This window comes from Sparus aurata, chromosome 11 (genome assembly GCF_900880675.1).
Source record: "Sparus aurata chromosome 11, fSpaAur1.1, whole genome shotgun sequence".
NCBI classification, from domain to species: Eukaryota; Metazoa; Chordata; class Actinopteri; order Spariformes; family Sparidae; genus Sparus; species Sparus aurata.
The window spans coordinates 16924385-16946964 of NC_044197.1; the positions used below are offsets into that span (position 1 = coordinate 16924385).

Genomic DNA, 22580 nt, shown 5'->3' on the forward strand with positions numbered 1-22580 from the left:
TAGCACCCACATTTCCATATCCAGCATGGCAAATTGCATCCATGTTGCCAAACACATGTGGCTTTAACTTTTTACCCTCAGGTATGAGTAACCTAACCAACAGAGCTGGGTAGCTAGAGTTTCTAGAAATTACTTTTCAATTCAAAAGGTTCCTGATTCAGTTCAGCACATTTCAGTCACAACTCCAATTTGTATTTGAGTAAAAAAATAATTCTGAGACAACTGACATTGTAAATTCTACATGGAATCCTCCAACCTGGTGCATCATTAAAAAAATTATGTTTATATCCTGTCATGATTTTAGCATCTATAAAAATGCTGTAGTGAAGGAACAAGAAAGTAGCGATGTAGTGTTTACAGGAGGCAGATGTAGACCTTCAGTACGTTTTTCAACAAAGAAAAAAAAAAGGTAAAAAAAGAAACAGTCCCATTTTAAACAACCTTTGTGAGAAGTCCAGTACAGCATTTAAGTGCAATTGAATGCACCATGAAGTCCCTGTGCTGAGCATCAGACTCTGACACTGACAGACAGCGGAGGACAGAAGCAGCGCAAACACAAATGACACACAGAAATACAGCAAAGAATCAGTTTCAAAACACGGTTTTGGCACAAACATCCATCTGTCAAGTCAGTGTTGACTTGGCTTCAGGAAAGGCACGAACCCTAGACTGCTGTGTGAAAGTCCTGCGTTTTCTCCAAGTCATTCACCCTGAACATCTTTCAAATGCTGACTTCTACACCCACGCTCACAGCACTGTCAGGTAGGACTGTGCTACTTGACATCTCTAAGTCTTATGTACTGATGTGTAGTGCACGTTCCCATAAGTTTTCACTGTATAAGCCATGGAAGTTCGGCAGAGTGTTCGTGTCCTGCAGGCTGAAAAGTGGGTGGTAAAAAGTAACCCTCATGAATTGCAAATAGTGTCTTCAGTGGCTTTTTTCTGCTTTCAGTAAAACTCAAACTTTGCTGCAAATTCACTTGTTTAGGCGGTGCAACTCCATCTCTCTCCACACTTCTGTGATGTTCTCTTACCAGGCTCCTCCATGTGGGCTATGATCCAGTTGAAGGCCATCTCAGGGCCCATGTTGCCTGTGTAGTAGACCGCCTTCCTGCAGGCCTCCAGTGGAAAGCCCATCTCTGCCAGCTGCATTGCTGCCGTCTCGTCTATTTCTGGAGCTGGGAACACAATAAACCGACATCAATAACTAAAAAACATAGCAGTTGCTGATTCAACACTTCCACTTTAACCCACCAAACAACATTTTGTGGTGGCTCTCTCTTTGGGCCTCATTAAACATGGAGACCAGAGGAGAATCGGCCCAAGGGAGGTTTCTTTATCGAAAGATGATTTATCAGGGAGAGAAACGAGCCTGCCTAAAACAAGGTGAAAAGTAAAGTTTGTTTGGAAGTGGAGAACAGCTGCTGCACCTGCTCAGGTATACTTAATGAAAAGCTTAGCTCCACAGCATTAGTCGCTATTGCTTGAAACCCAAAATAGATTTTCCCATGGCCATAAAAGAGAAGAAAAATGAAGTACTCACAGTCTATGGAGCTCATGGAGTTATCTGAAAGAAGAAAGGAAACATTTGTCACACACTGTCACTGGTTTTGTGTATTTTTCTTTTGTTAGTATATTGTTTTGTGTATTTTCACTTAATAAAGTTGAACAATTTACATCTAACATTAACCGCTGGGCTCCTTTTAACTCCTCATTCTCCACCCTGTCTGCACATTTCCTTCATCATTGCTATAATGGAATATTCAAATTAATTCTACTGACAACTTTTTTGTTTGTACTTATTGAACTGAAGTGAATGCTGACTACACAGTACACTGACTGTAGAAAACCAAGCTACTGGGCTCCATTTTTCTGAGAAAAATTAAGCCACCACAAAGGAAGCATGTATGGACGGGCATCCACTCAATGGAACTCACTCCGATATTGTGTTGAAGTGTGTCCCCCTGCTATGTGTTTTCACTTACTGCTGGGACTCAGGATCGCTCAAAACGGGCATTCTTTCTACTAGATCAGTAAGCAAAAAAACATACCGACTTATTCATCCAACTGTGTGTTTTCCTCTGCCTTTTCTCAGCACTGAGATCAGGGTTTCTAGGTCAAATTATTATTCTAACAGTTGTTTTTTTTTTTTTTTTGCTTTGGACAGTAGCCAGGCTGTTAGAGCTAGCCACACTGCTGACGCTGGCTTTGTGACAGCGACGCCAACAGTAAAGCCACAGGGAAATGCTAGGAGGGGGGAGATTTTAAAAAAGTTGTCTGTTTATACTCTAATTTAGGAACATACTCCTTGAAAGCACAAGATTTACCGAAATAATTAAAGACTTAAAATGAGATTTTGATCCTGGTAACTGCCTGGTAACTTTGGAAGCGAAAAATAAATTCTTCTTCTTAAAAATGAAAAATGTAATTCATAAGAAATTAACCTCAAAGTTGATTTAATTGCTAAGGACTTATTTGGTCCGGTGTGACCAGAAGCTTATGTCAGCTAATCTAGCAAACTTTAGATGGATATTTTTTAAAACTGCTGAGTCAGTTTGCTGCCTCTCTTCTACTTATGCTGTTGTTGCACTTTGTTCAAACAGTCACCATCATCCTGTAATTGTCACTTGTGGGCACAGGGGCTGCTGTTTGTACAAAAAAAATATAAAGGCTCACTTTATTGTGCAGCACCAATCATACTAGGGATGTCCTCTTACAGACAATTCAAGTTTTAGCCGCAAGAAGAAGTCAAGCTGTCAGAAAACACTTCTGGCGGGGCCTCGTCACCACCTGCAGCGGTGAGATTGATCGCCCCCCCGCTGTTCCCAAGAACTGCAATCACAACACAAGCGAGTCCTGGCTCCGTCAAGCATGCTTGTTTTTTGCGATGCTTGTTTTTTGCGATGCTTTCCCACTTAAGTTGGTCTGAGCTGTGTCATCTTAGTGGTGTCTGTCGCCAGTGCTCATTAGGAGGCGCATCCGTAAATTATTCAGAAGTGATAGGTGATTATTATTATCTATTAATATTATCTGCACAAAAGACAACAACTGTACATGGCTTTGTCATTCCCCATCCTTTAATCACTCTGAGTGGACATTTTTTTTTTTGCTTTTGCCTTTTTGTCACCAATTCTTTACCTGAGGACATTTGAATTTTTTAAGTATTTGCAATGAAATAATGACCCAATAAATGTGCAGTTTGTTTACTTTCACTATCTTGCTCACTCAACCTCTTGTGTCTTTTCCCTATTCTTGTTTTTTAATAAAACCGATTATGGTTCATATGAAATACCTAGCTCAGCTTTAAAACTAAAGACTGAATAAGTTTTTCCAGCTTAATTTAATGAGCACATAACCCCAAATTAAGAGATCAATATCTTAAAGGTTTGAGCAGTTTTCTAATTGTTTGTTTTGTGCCTTAAAATAACAGAAAAAGGTCATTAAAAAAAAAAAGATTTTAAAAAATGTTTGCCCCCCATTTTCTTAATGCCCTGGATTCACCCAGCAAATGAATGATACGCAGACTGGTGAGAAATAATGTGGTTCGAGCAGCGTACAGGAAAACACATTTGTGCAGTGCTGTGTAATCAATGAGACGCACTGAAGCCTTTTGGAGACAGAAGGCTGACCAATGATTAATCACTGCTGATGCCAGCCGGGGGATAATGGGCCGGTGGTTCATTCCCAACTGACAGAACTCATCATATAAATGTGAAACAAATAAATAAATAAATCACAAAATGTATTGAAAACAGCACATCATTTGCTCCGACCTCTTCTCATTTCACAGTTTAGAGTGTACTTGGTACTTGTCCAACAGAGAAGCTCCGAGGGGAGTCAACAAGGGACAAGGACAGAATAACTTTGCCACCTCAAACTTACTACATCAAAAAAACATTTACACATATTTCCATGCATCGATTTCACTGCGGCCTTGTAAGATAGCTGCAGCGCTCGCTGCTGTGGGACGAAGATACGCCTAGGTAGTTCCAGCTAAAAAGAAAGAATGCTTTCATGTGCAAGACTCGGAAGAGTTTTAAGTAGATCTGCACTTCTTTCAAGACGACAATTTGTGTTTAGAGGTCTGAGATAGCAGGTACAGCACATAACGTTCAGTCCTGAAATATTAAGGAACGCTCAGACAAGCATGTTCAGACCTCTGTTTTGTCCTTTTGAGTTCCCTGTCCTAAGAAGCAGCCAGCTAAACGATTCTGTAAGCTCTCAGAAAAAAACATCAGTCTGCCAATGTGTGAAGCAGAGATGTTATTGCGTCTTTGCTTTCTGGTGTTTGGAGCTTGACACGGCACAGAACACTTTGTGCTTCGCGCCTGCTAAAATATTGAGCAGGACAGCGATAACTTGATGTAGCTGAACTTTGCAAACAACGGAAGGAGGCACAGAAAAATTACTATCACGGAGGAGACAAAAGGAGCGACCAGCAAAATGGCACAAGTGCACTGTATTGTGCGCTGAAGATACCACGAAGCAAACAGTCTGACGCAACTAAGTTTCGAGAAAAGTAACAACAAGGCTCCTTCTGCTCTAAAACACACTTGCTAGCTCCAAGTAGGTTATTCCCAGAGCCCAGGGAAGTGCATTACAAGGGGATCTCATAAAATCATTATAACTTATTAGGCTTAGCCACACTGTGAACACAACAACTTTTCAGTAATTGATTGAGCATGCCTTTTCCCGTGAGACTCCATTCAATATGCCCTTAAGAGAAAACTTTGGTGGCCTTGAGCAGAACATCATATTAGAGACAATTTCACGGATCATTTGTCTCTGTCACAAAAATATCCCACACCTCCCGAAAAGGTGGCAGCTTTGGAACAACACACGTCGGAGTCAGTTCACAAAGCAACACTGTATTACCACTTTACTGGCTAAAATATGATATATAGTGTCTCATACATTGAAGGGTGTTTCTAATACTCTGCACACTTCATGTATATAATTAATGTGTCTAGAATATGTCAGGCTACCTGGGTAAAAACCATTATCAAAAACAGCTGCTCAGGGAAACCAGTGACCTTTTAAAATGAATAAGAGGACTGGGTAATTGAAAATGAAGGTCCAAAAATGCTGCCAGTAGTTAAGAGTACCAGTGGTATTTGCATTCATGCATGCATGCAAAAAACCTGCAGGCCACCGTAAGTGAGTCATGAGAGCTGGTGACCAGGGGGTTGTTCTCAGTGAATCCTGGGTGAGAAAAATGGAGCAGTGCCTCATCGCGAAAACAGCAGACAATACACAGGGATGTCGGATTAAAAATGCCCTTTGAATTTTCATAGTTGTATAAAAAGTACCACAAAAGTGTGTTGTCCCAACTTTATTGAGATATACACTACAGCTTTCAGTCTGTATAAGTACATACACACACACAAACAGCTTGGACCAATCTTGGTGTAAAAAAATTTCTTTACCTCTGGTGTCTTCGGGTAGCACGATGGGAGGCATGAGGTCAGGCAGCTCCTCTTCACCCGCCTGCAGCCCTGTGGCCCGCATCCGACTCAGATCCAGAAAATCTGGAACGTCTATGGCCAAGTCTGTACAGGAAGAGACAATTGAACATGCATGAGACTTTGCTGTGGCTGTTGTTGTTTTAAGAGCATTGCTGAGATAGCACAATTTAAGCCCACAGACAATGGGAGGGTAATGAGTCTGAGGCAGTGTGCTTCATATCCTTTATAGATCCTCTCTCAGCCTTACTATTTTTCTTTGTTATTTTCTTTTGAATGTTTTTCATCATTTTTCATCAAATCTTTGTCTTTTATTTCATTTTTAAGGTTGGGTGGTGCCTTTCACTTATTTTTTTGAACACTTCTTACAGTTTGTGCTGAGGTGTGGTAAAAACTTTATTACATAATAGGTGATGCCCTTAAAGTTGCTAACAAACTGAAGTCTCCGTTCTTGTGCTCTCAATGCCCTGAAAGTTACAGTTCAGAGGAGTTACAATATATCCAGTCCAGGTAGTATGACTCGAGCCTCAGCTGCCACAACTGTGAGGGCTGGTCAAATGTAATATTAAAAATTATAATCTATAAATAAATGTAATTAATTTAATTGACCTATTACATGACAACATCTCATTATTGAAAAGCCTTGAGTGTTGCTGAGAATTTGCAATATAAGATTTGAACTCCTCTAGTGGCCCTTTACAGACATGTTCAGAATGAGAGATGGTGTCAGTCCAAAAAATGCAGATTATGCACATTTGTGAGTAGAATGAAAAATGACTTGGGCAGCAGTTCCACCAAACACTGTTCAGTATCTTGTTAAAGGCAGTTTGTTGGTGTCCTCTGCTGGCCGTTTACAGCACTACAAACACTTCTAATAATTGAGTCACAACATTGCTGGAGGCCAAGATTCAAAGTACATTTTAAATCCCATTATTCCAGTCAAGGGTGACAGAAACATACCTAGTTTTTTTGGTACCCAGTCAACCCCAAATGTGAACTTCTTGATCTGCAAAATCAGATACTCTGGGAAGGAGGCGAAACGGGAAGTTCTGCAGACGGAAGTAAAGACAAGTTTATAAATGCAACTGGTTTAAATTTAAATATGTGCGGTGATGCAAAAACAGCAAGGTGCAGACTAGTCAGGAACAGGTGGCCCCTTACTTACTTGATTCCCGCTGACTTGGCCTGCAGCGCCGAGCTCCAGAAATCTGGAACGTTCTCTGGCTCTGTGAAGGCCTGCAGGCACGCCGTGAAGGGGATCCGCGCCCTCACCGGCTCGGGTGGAGCCCGCATGTTCTCCTCAGCGTCCTTCCTCTTGGCCTCATACGCCAGCAGCTCCTCTGGCAGAATGAAAACAAGCTGCATTTTAATATCAATGATTTATTTAAGGCATTCATGTTACATTCAAGATGACTATCATCTTCATCATGGTCGCATTTGTTTACAGTAATTATACAGACATTGTACTTGGCTATGTCACAATAATGTTCATCATCTTTAAAACAGTGCATAAGATTTAGCATATAATTTGTAACATCAAGCCAAAAATGTGTAATAACTGTAATAAGCAGTCACTGTTTTATTGTCAGGACCTTCTGTGCCCTTTCAGAGAAGGACCTGCTGGTTCTCCCAGCAGCTGGTGCCACCTGAGCCCATTGCATACCAGCTGCTCTGACCGGAGGCAGCTGTGGCTTCTCACAGCAGCACCACAATTTATGTGTACATGTGTGCGCACAGGAGCTTCTTTACCTCTGTTGGTGGCCGCCTCTATGGGGGCTGGCAGCTGGATGCAGTAGTCCACTCTCTGAGTGTAACGGACCCGACGTGACTGGCAGCACTGAGTCCGCTCCTCCACCAGGAAGCGGAAGACGTCACTTGGATTCTCCGAGCCGGTGCTGTTCCTCTGTTCACACAAGAACATACACGGAGGATGAGTTAAATATCAACCACAGCGTGAGGACATGAGATCAGGCACATTTTTCAGTTTGATAAATAAATACAGACCAGGGATGGGGTTCTGTTGTGACTACAGTCGATAAACCGAGTTTTCTTTGCACATTTTTTTTTTTTTATCAATTTAGTTTTGCTTTAGATGAGTCAAATTAAATCTTACTTGCAGAAATGGTGTCATGACTCATTCACATTATAACGGTATAGATTGGCATCCTGGGCTGATGCACCAATAATCAAGTATAAACTTAATTAGCCTGGAGGGTTTTAGTGTCCCGTAGTTTAAAGAAGTGCTGCCATAAATGGGGCCTGCTGACCAAAGTTGACCAATTTGGCCCACAGTTTTATTTCATTTTAATTCTAAAAAAAGGCGGGAGTGAGTTAAAAATGTTGTTCAAATATATATATTCCCTCCTATTCCTCCTTAAATATCTTTTATTATTAATCAACCCCCTAACAATATTGATTGAAACGACGTACATTAAAATACTGTATGACTGTCCAGAAGCTTCACCGTGAACATGTAAAGCTTCTGTGAAACATACGACAGCCTGAGGTCTGAAATGCAACTCTATCTTTCTGCTATTCTTTGCTGGTCTATAACAGTCTCCTGGCACGACATGGACACAACTGCTGTTTGACCCAGATCTCTTAATACAGCTGGTCATAATGTAGATGCAATTCTTTAATTTAGGAGACGCCTCAATTAACCATACCCTTCATAACTGAGAGTGTTGCATCTTTCCAGAATCACAGGCACATTAATCATCATCACAAAGCGGCTCTGACTCTGTCTTCTATGAACGACGAGGGTCACCGAGGTTTACACCGTGTTTATTTGAAGACTGTGATGAAGGATGGCATGGCGACTTAACACACCAGTTTGCACTGCAGCCTTTCTGCAAGCCAAGCCTTCTATTCTAAGATGCTACAGAAATATACAAGTTATAATTTTACTCAGGCCAAGTATGCAGACTGACACAGATGGAGGAAAATGTTGCTGATGGTGGTGGATTTAGTCACGTTATCAATGTGTGATAGCATGTCTGGAACTAAATCAGTATCTAGTTGAGGACTAAAGAATTGGTTTTCTAGAGAACCAAGTTTTAGCAAAAGAGCTTCTATAGACAATGTGGCTGGTCGATATGGCCTAAAATTAATATTCCAATATTTTACATCGCAATACACAAAAGAGATCATGACATTTGAATCCTCCTCAAAAGTGCTTCATAAATGCAAATAAATGCAAGGACTGGTTGATAAAATCAGATATCATGATATTTGACCAAATACCCCGACGTTGATATTGTGACAATATCGTTGGGATGACTATTGGTACCCTCATACAATATTAACACAATAAGATTTATGATAAATTATCATATGCGATGTGGATATAATGACTATGTGGATAAAGACAAGTATTAAAACAAGTTGAACAGTCTGGTGAGTCACTTTACTGTAATATGGGCAGTAAAACCAGAAAAAGACAACTTTATCTCAATATAGCAACATTGTAAGTTAAACACCATAAAAAGTCTCACGATATCACAACAAGGATAGAATATCTATATATCACCCAGGCCTAATAGATATTGGGAGCAAATATTGACTAACTGAGGCTCAGAGAACGCTGGTCGTGTGTCTTCAAAACATGAGGTGGAGGAAATGTCAGGTCCGAGTCAGGGCATGTATCATGTCTGAGGCAGAGAAGGAAGCATTATCTGTCCCCCTGTGTAACAGATAGCACTGAGCTATATATATATATTCTGTTTTAGAGAGACACGTCAGAGCAGCACCACATGTGCATGTACCAACCAAGGAGACAGTCAAAAACAGACCCTCCCCCTCCCAATCAACTGCCGGTCCATGTGTGTCAGGGGTCGGATGTATCACAGTCATTTTGTAGAATAATAATAATAGTGGACGGTCAGTTTTGTGAAAGGCAGCATCCCATTCTGTTCTGTCTTTGTGGTATAATCTACCAGTGGATGTATATAAGGATGTTCCAATATATATATTACACTCATCAAATTTCAACAATCGACTGCAGCATGTATACACATAAATTACAGCAAATAGTAATAGTAGTAAAAGCAAATAAAAATCCAACAGAGGGTTTAGCTCCACTCACCTCCACCAGGTTGATCATGTGCAGGAGGAACTCGTGGGCATCTTGTTGTCTGTTGGAAGAAAACTCTGGGTGTCCCCTGCTGACCAGGGACTTGAACATCCGAGGAGAGACACCCTTTTGCTGGTGCTGGAAAGAGAACATCTGGGTGTCACACACAGTCTGACTGAGGCAGGAATGCTCTCCTCATATCAGAGGGAAATATAAGATGTTACAGATACACACTGGACTGCAGGTGCCGGGCTCTGTGCATGAGAACTACCAGTTAATCCAATCTGAAGAACTGTGGCTCATATAGTTCTTAATAGCTCCAGTAAAGCGACTTGATTTTAATCTTTAGAAAAATATTTGGATAATATTTTGAATACCAACACATTTCATTGGCTGCCATGAGTCAAGCTAAGATGTCTCCCAAGTATTGAATATCTTGTGCAAAATACAAATCCTCTACTTTCTATCTGTAAGGGGCCTGAAGAGACTGAGCATGCTGACTAGAGAGTAAAATAAAACTGGATTTGGTATTTAGAAGTCTTCATATGCCCCCAAACACAAGAAATTATATCCTGCATTCTATCAGCCTGAAAAGATCGAAATGCCCGATACTTGTCAACTTTAAAAAACAAAAAGTTTATGTATCTATCTATAACTTTACAGCAATAAATTCAAGCTTATATAACAAAGGAATATTAATGTGGAACTGGCAGCCTGATACTTAAACAAATTCTGTCATGTTAAACTTTATATTTAACCCAAAATTGGCCATATTTGGGGAAATAAGGATAACTACATTTATTCCACACTTGCTACATCAGCTCATGCTAAGATTGATGCTCTCAGTTGTTAACTTTCATTAGCTGGCTTAAGTTAAATTTGAGAGGGAAAACAGCTAATCTGGCTCTGTCTGAAGGTATCAGCACCTCTAAAACTCATTAATCAACTGTTTTATTTGTAATTTCATTAAGCCGAGGTGTATTCTATGAGATTTTTATGTTTCATATTGTTTCTCAGCTGCAAGCAGTTGCCAGGCAACCAGTGAGGACTACGGGAAGTTACCGCCCATCAGTATGCTAAGCTTAACTTGTGCTTGGCTAAACTTCTTCATCATTATCAGATAGACATGAGATTGAAACCAACCTCCTCATTACCATTTCAGATGTGATGCTCCCTACCACCTGCTCCATCTCGGATCAGAGGAGAGGACTGAGGTGGTGATAGAGTATAAGTATCCAGGTTTTATTATAAAACACTTACTCTCCTGGGATTGGGAGTGCCAGTGTTTTATTTAAGATGGGCCAGCAGACAGGGGCATCACAGTCAGAGGGGGAAAAAAGCTCTCTGCCAGAAAGTGAATACAGACACTACGCAAAATGTCTAACTTTTCCTTTAAACTGACTAATCGCTACTCTTGCAGAAGATATAAAGTATACACCAACCAAACAAATCAAACATCAGTTCATCTTCCTGTCACACTTAGCGGACAAAAAGTCACCCGTACAATTGTTCGCAGGTGAATTGACTTTAAAAGCCATTTTAATGAGAATATGTTATTGTTATGGGTAATATTTCCTTAGTACACTGATCCCAGCATGTCAACTCAAACCCCACGATATCTCGCCACCTGTCAACATGCATCCAAACCTGACTCCACCATCACATGTGTAGGAAGTGCAGGATCACAGCTCTGACCTATCAATTACCGAGGCTGGTGAGGCTTACAACAAGCCTAGTGCTGGGTGCCATTATGCGTTAATGGTTTTCCTCCCCTACAGTCCCGACAGCTGTGTACTACGTGTGTGGAAAAGGCAATGTTTTCATGACTTGTGCATTTTAATTAGTAAAGGAAAAACACACAAATAAAAAAACAAACCAAATAAGTACTCTGGCCAAGAACTCCAGAGAGTGCAGGAAGCCAAGACAATCATTAAGCTCAGCAAATAATTAAGAGGAAAATTAAGCAGCAATGTGGGGAATCAGAAAGCAAATCACTGTGTTAGAGCTGTGCCTGGAGCTGCCTTCATAAACAATTTGAGTTGCACATGTGGGACCGCAGCCAGAAGCTATTTTCAGACTAAAGGAAAAAGGTCAGAGCGCAAGAAAACTGGACATCTTCCGTTTGTTTCAATCATCATCCCCCCAGCTGTTACAATGACAAAAACTCTTGAGTGTATTCATAACACAAATTTAGGGAATTATGACCAGTCAATTCAGGTTTAAATCAAGAGAACATGAAAAACAGACTGCTGTCTGAAACTCTTGCTTGACTTCACGAACAGTTTTGCTACCACTCATGTATTACCATGCTTCTGTCGGTTATGGACCCAGTTTGGGAGCTGGACATACCCAGTTTAATACCTTGTATTCTTCTTTCATCACCTGTTCAATGAGCTCAGATTTCATGGGTGGTTTGGCGTACTGGCCTGAGAGCAGTCCGTGTCCCAGTTTAGCCCTGTCGTACAAAAACAAAGGCATAAACATAACAGCAATATAAAAGACTGATCAGTTTGAGTAATTTCTTTTTTTAAAAAAAGGTCTTTGATTCAAGCATGAAAAATATGACTATTTTCTCAAATCTTCACTCTTCAATGACAGTGAATAGCTTTGGGCAACTCAGGACATCCTGTTGGGTTTTTGGGAAACACTTATCAACATTCTCACTTTTTCTGACATTGTATAGATCAACAAGTACATATAAAGTCACAGATTTATCAACAATAATAAAAATATTTAGTTGCAGCCCTGCATCTTGGTCTTTTCCATTGGTGCGAGTATTTTTTTTAAACCTTCAGAAAATGCATTTGCAGGTAACTTGTTAAAGCTTTATAGTCCAACAAAGCTGGCTCCAGAAAGAAACCTTTCAGGAATATCTGACTTTTTTTATCCTCTGCCTTTTCCTAAATAACATCATCATCATCGGTTACTCCCACAAATGTGGTTTCAGGACATCAACTCCTTATTTCATAACAGAAAATCTTTGTTTACCCATCACATTAGATACAGCCTATATAGAGAAAAATTAGAATAATTTACCATGCCACTTATCAACTATAGGGGGCAGTGACTCAACATGTTTCAGTGCCATCAGTTACACAGAAGTCAGTTTCTTCAAAAGCTCATATTAAGATTTTTGTGTTGTCTTAATTGCCTGTTAACACGCAAGCCAGAGCAGCAAAATCTCAAGCAAACTGAAATTTTATTTCATTTTAGCTGCAATATCCCCTTTGAAAGGTCTGACTGGTTGAAACAGTAAAATAGATATACAGTAGATGGATATAATACAGTGTGTTTAATAAGCTGGTCCCTTTCATCATATTTCTTTAATCTATCCATCCATTTTTGTTTTTCATTTCATCTAATCGAGAGGACTAATAAACTCATTTTCTATGCAAAGAAAGGCCGTTTTATGCCTACATCAGACTGACTAGATACAGTCAGCTAAAATATTAAATTATCAAAAAAATAAATACAACAAATAATAAATGAGTAAATAAGGTGAGGCAATTATTACATTTCCATAATAATCATCAAACCATTGTGGACAATTCTAATAGGTGATAATTGCTTTTATTGGATGAATATTGGTTTTACATCAATGTAACATTATCTGAATCTCCTTCTGCACAATATTAAGTACAGGATGCAGGGTAATATATTAATTAAATTAGTTTAATCCTACCTTATTCAACACTCAGTCTCTGCTGCCACTGCTTTAAAAGGAGGGGTCATATTTAATCAAGGCAGGCGCCACACATTAACAGACACAGATATTCTTTCTCCTGGATCTGATTTGTGCTGAGCGGCTCTATCAATTAAGAAGCGTGACGGGTATAAACATGTTTATGTGGCAATCTGAAACGTTTGTTGCTTCATACATCTGATATTCATCTGTTGCCGGGCTGAAGCTCTACTTATCTTTCATCAGGGTCTCAGCATCTGACTTGACCTCTTGCAACACACTGGCTTCTATGACACAATACGCCACGTGTTTACCGGAACACACAGGCATAAAGGCTTTCAATCTCACAAAATGTCTATGATCTATTAGCTTGACTAAGAGTCATAGACAAAACTTATGCAGGTATCATTCAATACGAATTCGAAGTCATTTACTCATAATAAGACCTCAGTCTCCTTCCAGCCACAGAGACAGCAGCAGGTTGAAAAACACCTTCACTTGTTTTGCGTACTTAAAAACCGCATTATGTAACACCAGAGTCACTTACATTTGTGTGGCGAAGTCCTGGCTGGGGTCAAGCGGTGAATAGTCATATATCCTCTGAAGATTACCAACATACCTAAAGATCAAAATACATGTCACACACTCGGACACAAGACCACTGGAAACACATGAGGTGGTACCGAGAAGACACTGACACCTCCTGCTGGAGGCCATATTAGTTATTGTAATTTATTTATAAAGAAGCATCAATTTTGTGTTGTCTTTATAGAAAAATATATAGATTACCATTAATAATACCAAGAAATAGAGATGACAGGAAAAAAAATACTTCATGAAAATTTTAACCTCTAGAAATGACTATAAAAGATACATATATTAAGATCTCCATTATGTCCATATGAACTACTGTAGTTGTACTTTCTTTCTTTCATTCATCAATGATTGCCATACGTCATTTTCTTTTGACCAGTGTAAAACTCATATATTCAAATGCTAGCCGCAAGATCTCTTTAGTAGCTGACAAAAAAAATCAACTACATATTTGAAATCATTTTTTTAAAACGTATAAACAATGAATGCTAAAATATATACAAGTACAACGTTAAAAAAAAAACAGATGATAGCTGATTCTGCATAATAAAAAAATATTCATCTTGTGTTTTCCACTAAGTAAAGACTCACATCCTCTGGAAGTCTGGGATGCTGAAGAGGACCTGGATCACTGTGCCGAGGTAGCAGCTGTTGCCCAGGTTTTTGATGCCTGTGTAACCAGAACCAAACACCGCCTTCAGCTTCATGCCCGACTCCTGGATCACCTCCCATTCGCTGACCCGCGGCCGGGAGTTATTGTCTGTGTGGTGCCCATTCTCTGTCTGAAGACAGAGGGAGAGAGAATGAGAGCTTGGTGTCAAACCTTTACTGAGGAGGATTCACATTTTTTTTTTTTTTTTTTTGTTCAGCTAAGACAACTTACTCTTTTCTGCATCTGTAGCATGTCTATCCCGAAGTGTGACAAGTGGTCTGATATGTGAGGGTCCAACACGGCTTCCTCCTCCTCAAATGAGTATACATCTGGAACCAAAATATCAGTCGGTCACTATCATAGGTCCAATATCTTTATCTTTATTAACTTTCTAATGACAGAATACTGACAGAACATTATAATCACCTCTAAATAAAACGCTATATATTACATCATCACCACACAAATCATCAGAAACAGTCACCAAATATAAACTAAATGCCTGAATGAAAACTGAAAGCAATTAATTTCATGACAGATTAAATATTTCTTTGCTGGGCTGTTGTATTGGTTTGCATTTGTATTGATTGTACAGGTGCACCTATCAACCGGGTAAGTCACTTTTAAGTTATACCATCTAACCATTTAAACGAGAAAAGATCAGCTACAGTAAATCCACAAAGGAGCAAATGATGAGGTAAGTTTCTTTTGTGTTTTATTTTTTTTCCATTTGATAAATCAATATATACTACATGTTATTTATACAGTTCGACTTCTGCACAATTGCAAAGTGTTGATGTTCATCTTGTGTCTCAGATTGTCCTTTTGTCATTTCTATGACAGTGTGTTAGCATTGTAGGTAAAAACTTTTAATGAGAGGGGGATAACATCCTGAGAATTTTTATAATTAATGTCCTAAATTTACAAGAAAATTTCCACAATTAAATTGGTAAAATTATGAGGAAAAAAATAAATACATTTTATTTTTCCCTACAATTAATGGCACTCAGTTACGAAAAAAAGAAACTCAGATGCCACCTCTTGACATATTTAATGTCCAGATTGACCGCATTATAATAGACTTGAAGGACAAAAACTACAAATCATCCAAATCGGTATGTTGTTTTACTCTGAGTAGGCCTAATTCAGGGCAAGCATCTACACTCTGAAGAGACAAAGTCTAGATGCTTGTGAGAATATGGAGAGATTTTTTTCTCACCTATTACATGAGCATTCCTGGAGAAAGTCAATGCAATGGCAAGTGAAACTTTGCATTAGTAAATAAAAAAAAAAGAAAAGTTAAAGGACGTTGATCACCAACAGTTTTAATGCACACGTCAAGTTTCTCAGACCTGCTCCATCTGGTGTGATGGTGTCCAGTTTGACTGCCAGGGGGTGGTTGGTCTCTCTGTAGTGCTCCAGAGCGTGACCATTGCCTCCACTTCCATCAAAGAACCACTTCCCACACAGCACTGCTCCATCCGTAAGGTTCAGCCACAGGTTTTCTCTCATTTCGCATTTCTGACACTTCCAGCCACTGACCACAAAGAAAAACTGTTTTTTAAATCATGTATTTTTCTATTTAAAATGTACATCCTGGTTTCAGACTGGATAAACAAGTCCAACTTCAAGAGACAAAGTAATGCAGCCATCCGTTGACCTGACTTTTGGCAATTTGAGAGATATCCAAATCATGACATCCTGTTGCGACCAATTATATCACCATTTTGTAAAGGACTACCATTATGTTTACTCCAATTAATCTCTATTTTTAGACACAGAAGCACAAGTACTGTATGTGTTTCACAAACTTTCACTCCTGCATAAAGGAGAATGTAGGAAAATGTAGAAGATGTTTTGAAAGCTGATAATGTTGGGAAAGTAACGGAATCTATCGCTGTCCCAAAAATTTAGATCAATAAAAGTGTTGCAACAATGTGCGTTTCCTACCTGGGTGGGATCCTGACTCCATTATCCAGCTGTCTGAGGCTCCTGGCATGTTTGGACACCTGGATCTCCTCCTCCCAGGACTCAAGCTCCTGCTTCTTGTAAGCTGATGGTGCATTGAGCACTGCGTCACAGGCGATGGTCACCTGAATGTCAGACATAATAGCAGGGACAGAATTAAATTCTGGGAATGGAGTGACTGACATGAAAATATATCTAATCTAAGAACTTCTCTCTGCTTTAACTCTGCATTTAGCTGCTATGAGATTGTATTCAACTATTGTAGCGACATTAAACTTCATCATTAAACAAGGGGACGACAGCGGACATGCAAGACATTGTGAAGCTGTGCCACATAAAGCGACTGATTGAGCAGAGGAAGGCAGAGCAGCAGTATATTGCTACTATGATGCAGAAAACAAACCATGCAAAAAAATGTTAAACAAGAATGGTAGTCACCAGGTGGTTTTGCTTAACATCATAATTTGTTTATTAAAACCAAGCATGCATAAAATAATTTGAAAAACAAACAAAACCAAGCTGCATTCACAGTAAAAGCTCTCAAAACAAACAAAAACGTAAAGTAATAAGAATAAAATGTCTTCTCTGGATAATGGAGTCAGGATCACACCCAGGTAGGAAGCAAATGATGTACAAAGCCAAAGGTGATGAGGGCACCTAGACAGTGTGTGCATCCAGTGGTTCCCCAGAAGCTTTTCTATGGAACAGCTTTCAGCTGGAGGTCCAGAGACACTCTGAACCTCCATAAATTATATTCCTGAGTGCCAAGTAAAAATTTCTGACCAGAAATTTCTCACTTTAACCTCAACAAGAAAATGGATTCGGGCTTTGCGGCTGTTCAGTGACGGGGGGACCACTGAGTGCACCCTCCCATCGGCATGCATGGAAACACACAGAGCACGAGCAGCAGCGACTCACTGACCAGAGCGGGCAGCTCCTCAATATTTGGTAAGGGGATCTCGAAGTGGTCTGGAAAAATGACGAGCTTGGCCTCGTCTTCATATTCATAGTCCTCTCCGTTAAAATCACGGTTAAGCTCTAAATCTACAGGGAAGGAAGTGAACATCCAATCAGCTGCTGTTAGACTGATGTTACCTGATGATCGTGTTTGTTCTTGGGTGTTTTCATTTCATGTTTAAACGTGAGGTCTCTTGTTTTTATGTTCCTGTATTATTCATTTAGTCAATACCATAATAGTCTGAGGATGCAGATGAATACAGTGGCATCTTGTTTTTACAACAGTGACGGATGACTTCATACAATGCTGATGACTCTATTGCTCAGAGGGAATCTATGTTGAGCTATACTTAGGCAATTATTACAAAGAGCAACTTATAGAGGTACTGAGGAGCAGTGAGGATGGCTTTGTTTGTGCAGCTACAGTGCACTCAATTCTTTACTAATCACATTATGAAACCCAAGTAAGGCTTAGCAATAGATCGATATTACGTATATAATTATCACAATATGAGACTATGTATCTCCTAAGAGGCTTAAAGGCTGCATTATAGTACAGTGGTGTCATTTTCTGAACTTCTACTACTTCTTCTTGTTCTTATAATTAGTCTGAGTCATTTTTGAGTTTTTTTAAAGCAATAACTCCATGGCTGTTTGTCATACAAAATAAGGCTTTTGAAGGCATCACTCTGGGCAATAGGAACTTTTGATGGACATTCACATATTCTCTGTGGATCGGGAGGTAGAGCAGGTTGTCTACTAATCAGATTGAGCCCTGGCTGCTTTTCCAAGTCTCAAACTGCAAGATAATGATCTCCAAATTGCTCCGGATGGCTTTGTGTATGGCTGAAAATAGCAATATTGTTGGGCAGTTTGGTTAGGAAGCACTGTATTGCTCCTGATGAGCATGTGGGCACTTTGCATGGCAGCAGCGTATGGGTGTGTATGTGAATAAGTGAATGCTGCAAGTGTCAGCAAAAAATCTAATCTTTTTCTAATTGAGCAATAGCCTCTTCTCTTATATCTCTCTCCATATAGAGCTCTCCGTTCTCCACTCCAGACTAAAGTTGTGTGATGACTCATGAGAAACAGGATCATAGGTTATCCTCGACTATGTTATTGTGTCCGCTGGTTTCATGGTAACATCTGACGTTAGCAGCTAGCGGCCTGATTAGATCACCGGTCTGGTATGGAGATGACGGCGGAAATATACATGCCCGCTGTCATATCAAAGATCCAAGAAAGGAAGAAAGGAGAGTCTGACAGAGTACTCCTAGAGAGTCAGACATCAGCGAGAGGGTTGACCTAATGTACAACAGTCAGATCGAAGCTGGTGCATATTAAAGTCTATTACGCTCCAGATGATAAGAAAACAGGAACATCAATTACATGGAGGTTGAGTGGAAGGAATTCCACCCCCGCACAGCAGCCATGAGGGAGGGGGGCAGAGCGACACCTGGTCTTCTCTGAGCAGCGTCATAACTGCAGTAGAAGTGTGTCAGCCTAGAAGGGGAGTTGACAGGTGGCGGCAGCTGAGAGGCCAGCCACCAGGACGAGGGGGAGGAGGCCAGGCTTTGATTTAGAACAGTTACCAACCACATATACAAATAAATGCGCTATATTTGGAGCACAGGATGAGAAGGGGGAGGAGGAGGAGAGGTCTCATCATGGGAAATATCTGGCACTTTGGGTGAGGGCTGGTTGGAGGGGCAGCTGGCGGGTCACCACAGTGTAGCAAACAATAACACCAGCTTCTAATGGAGGGGGTTGTCTTCATGGAGAGGTGATTCTGACCACAGAAATCATGTTTACTTTAATATCAAAACATCAAATCAATGCATGTAACCACGTCACCAACAAGCTTAATTTGTTTTCAGCTTTGATTGAAATACCAGAGTCCAGTCTCTAGGTATTTCTTAGGTGTAGATGGTTTAATTTAAATAACTTTATAAGGTCCGAAAAGGTAAAATTCTCCAATATTCCCCCAACAAAAAGCAAATCTTTCATTTGTGTTTGTGCTACAACCAATATTTATCACCCCCTCAGATTTATCTTGTGACACTTTGGAGAATTGGAACAACTGGACTCCTGTTACTGTATATAACAGGAGATAAAACTACCTCCATCTCAACAGCTACAACATCACTAAGCTACTTAGATACCAATGCATCAGTGTTAATCCAATTATGTTTCTGATTATGAACATATTAGTGATTATATATGCATCACAGGGACCCTTTATCTAGATAACTACTACTTCTTCTTTTGAATATTTAAGTGCATTTTACTTTACTTTACGTTTCTCTTAAACGTAGATATTTAACTTCAGCCTCTTGGGATCATAAAGTGTACTCATCCTCACTCCTGTTTATTAACCTGACTACAGCAGCGATGCCTGAGGCGACCTCCATTGTTGGTGGGGAAATGTACTTTATTGCAAGAATGATACGTTACTGAAATAAGAGGGGTGAAGAAGAGAGAACCAGAGTCTATTGTTAGTGCCACATTCAGTGATAGTCGTCCTGAATTTAAACACACAGACGGACACAACCTCGGTGGTGCCGTTGCTCGTAATATGAGCTCACAAATGGTCCTGTGGTCAAACTAACTTCGATGGTGGTGAACACAATATTAAACAACCACTGCTGCTGATGAAAATCTTTAAGGCACAAATGTACACAGTCGAGGTAAAGGGCCTAGTCATTTTAAATCATTCTGATGCAAAATTCCTAGATATTATATATCTAAGTAACTCAGGGTACTTTTACATAGTGGAATTGCTACATTTACTCAAGCAGTACTTTTTACACCACTTCCTCTCACTTACCTAGAAACACTTTTCCATTTCTCCGTCTGGGGATGGCGCCTCCTGCAGCTCCTGTGGCTTTCTGTGGGAAACAGGAAGAAAAGGGATTAAACTGGATCAAAGAACCTCCTCACATTAAAAAAACACCCTTTAATGTTTCTCTTTGTAAAATGCTGTAAAATGCTGTTATGCTTTGCTGTGACAGAAGGTCCAGATGGTTGTCATTTTGTTAGAAATAGATGCTGAATGTTCCAGTTGCCAGGTCAGGTTACGAGGCAGGGGGGAAAACCCCTGTTGGTGTCATGGTCAACATTAAAGAATGACAAATGAAACTGCTTCAGTTGCACAGTTTGATTTGTAGACTTGGACGGATCTTATTTACAGTGTGTTCATGTAGCCTGTCTGAGCCTGCAGAGAGTGATCATCTTCCTCTTCATACAGTTCAAAGTGATACAAAACTCAAATGAAGTCATCAATCTTTAACATCAACCACTTAGTATTCACAAAAGTGTGAAAAACAACCCTAGTGACTGGTTTCCCACATATCCTCTGTGGTTCAGGTGACTGACTCCCGTTCAGTCGGCAGGACACAGACAGACAGAAAGGCAGAGAATGCTGACACACTCGCGACCAAGTGGACTCATGGGAAAAAAACAGCAGACACAGGAGCCTGCAGAATGTGAGCAGCTGCCAGATCCAGGCATGGAAATAGCGACACTTTACCAAGTGTAGCTTATCTGAGGGCAATTAGAGCCACAAAGAAAACATGGCAGCAGCTCGGGCCTTTGTTGTTTACCATCAACTCTTGAAAAGGACTTGTTTTGGGTCCATGACTTGTTTGTTGAGTTATTTTTTTATTCATACAATAATGGGCAAAATAACAGAAACGCCTTGCGTTATAATGCAATCCTATGCAACAACACCACAGACTATAAAAGTTAGCGTAAAGTTAAAATCAATAGCTGTCCGCTGCAGTCTCAACAACAACTTCACAATTTTTGAAAAGATTTGTTGCAGGGTTTTTGTTTTGGATTGCATTATATTGTTTGACGTTCCTTTTAGACTTATTACGTAGTATAAACAGATTCTGTTTATTAAAATCTTGTGTGATTTCATTGTATACACCAAAATGCTATTTTCTGAATTTCAGAAGTAGCATTTCAGTATCTCTCACAGGTCCAATTTGTAAGAGAGTTGAGTCCCATTCACAACTCGTCAAATACTGGTGCTTTGGGATGGCGGCTGACCTGACCTACAATCCCAAACTGTCAGTATTTGACAAGTTTGGAATGAGACTCAAAAATCGACTTTCTACAAATTAGACACTAACACTAACACTTCATTTTATGGGTTGGTATTTGCAGAATAAAAAAGAATTAACTATGTAAATTAGTACTCGTTATAGGGCAAATAAGAAATGTCTTAACAGATTCGCTCCATTTCAATCCAAATAAATATTCTACTATAGTAATTTATTTCATAATTGATTTATATTATCATTTACTGTTACTAAACTGTATTCTGTCGCACTCTCTCATGTTCAGCTGAGCTGCTGTGCACTTACGAAAAGACTATTAAGTTACGCTGGAGATTAATTCTAATAAACATAATTAGCACAAATTGCCAGGTTCTTTCTGGGAAACTTCATCGGAAATAAGGGAACATACAGCATTACATAATGAAGCTACCATTTAAAAAATGTGAACACTCAGTCCTCAGTCTGAAAGTCAAAATGGTCAAGTTAAAGGATAAGGCTTAAACAGAGTTGCTATTTTCCCCCCCATTTTTCATATTAAATGTTGATGACCAAGCATTCAGTTTCCAAGTTAATGCAGGGCATACACTGTCATATAATCACTCTTATTCAAAATAATGGCATTATGATATCAGCAGCCCAGATCCCATTGTACATTTATCTGCAGCACTTTACTTAATTGCATCCCTCTGCTGCATTTTACGTAATCCTGTAAACCTGACAGTGTTAATCACACAATCTACCACCTGAGTGTTGCTTTACTTTACATCCCTCTATCTATCGTCAATAAGCAGTATACAAATGTTAATTAACGGTTTATAACCACACTATAATGCAATTACAAGTAGATATACAAGCTTTTTATTTGTCCAAAATTTTAACTTCTCCTATTAAGATATACTTTATATTGCTGCAGGGGTGTTCTCCTGTATTATCATTCAGTTTCTGCTTTTGGGTGCCCAAAGGAAGAGCAACAATTATTGACAAACACATTAATAAATTCTTTTATATGCTTACTGCTACATTATATGGTAGCCACATAGGTGGTTAATTTCCTAATTAAATGTTGTCAGATTCACACAGTGTATTTACATTTGGTACATAACTATATTAAGCATAAGTTACAACAGTT

At 39.6% G+C, this 22580-nt stretch overlaps 1 protein-coding gene across 4 annotated transcripts in view; it reads right to left on the reverse strand.

Annotated features, from left to right (window-relative positions):
- Positions 1–22580, reverse strand: part of usp13 (ubiquitin specific peptidase 13) — a 39516-nt gene that overhangs the window by 13579 nt on the left and 3357 nt on the right. For 2 of the 4 annotated variants that reach the window (XM_030433000.1, XM_030433004.1), the window contains exons 3-17: positions 20215–20275; positions 17353–17474; positions 16413–16555; positions 15815–15999; positions 14694–14791; positions 14402–14592; positions 13764–13835; positions 11884–11989; positions 9547–9672; positions 7212–7365; positions 6628–6802; positions 6423–6511; positions 5427–5549; positions 1544–1567; positions 1035–1178 (exon numbers count right to left, since the gene is read on the reverse strand). In XM_030433000.1, coding sequence (XP_030288860.1) covers positions 1035–1178; positions 1544–1567; positions 5427–5549; positions 6423–6511; positions 6628–6802; positions 7212–7365; positions 9547–9672; positions 11884–11989; positions 13764–13835; positions 14402–14592; positions 14694–14791; positions 15815–15999; positions 16413–16555; positions 17353–17474; positions 20215–20275 — 1813 coding nt within the window. The remainder of the gene's footprint in view (positions 1–1034; positions 1179–1543; positions 1568–5426; positions 5550–6422; positions 6512–6627; positions 6803–7211; positions 7366–9546; positions 9673–11883; positions 11990–13763; positions 13836–14401; positions 14593–14693; positions 14792–15814; positions 16000–16412; positions 16556–17352; positions 17475–20214; positions 20276–22580) is intronic. The other 2 variants (XM_030433002.1, XM_030433001.1) reach the window with 2 other exon arrangements.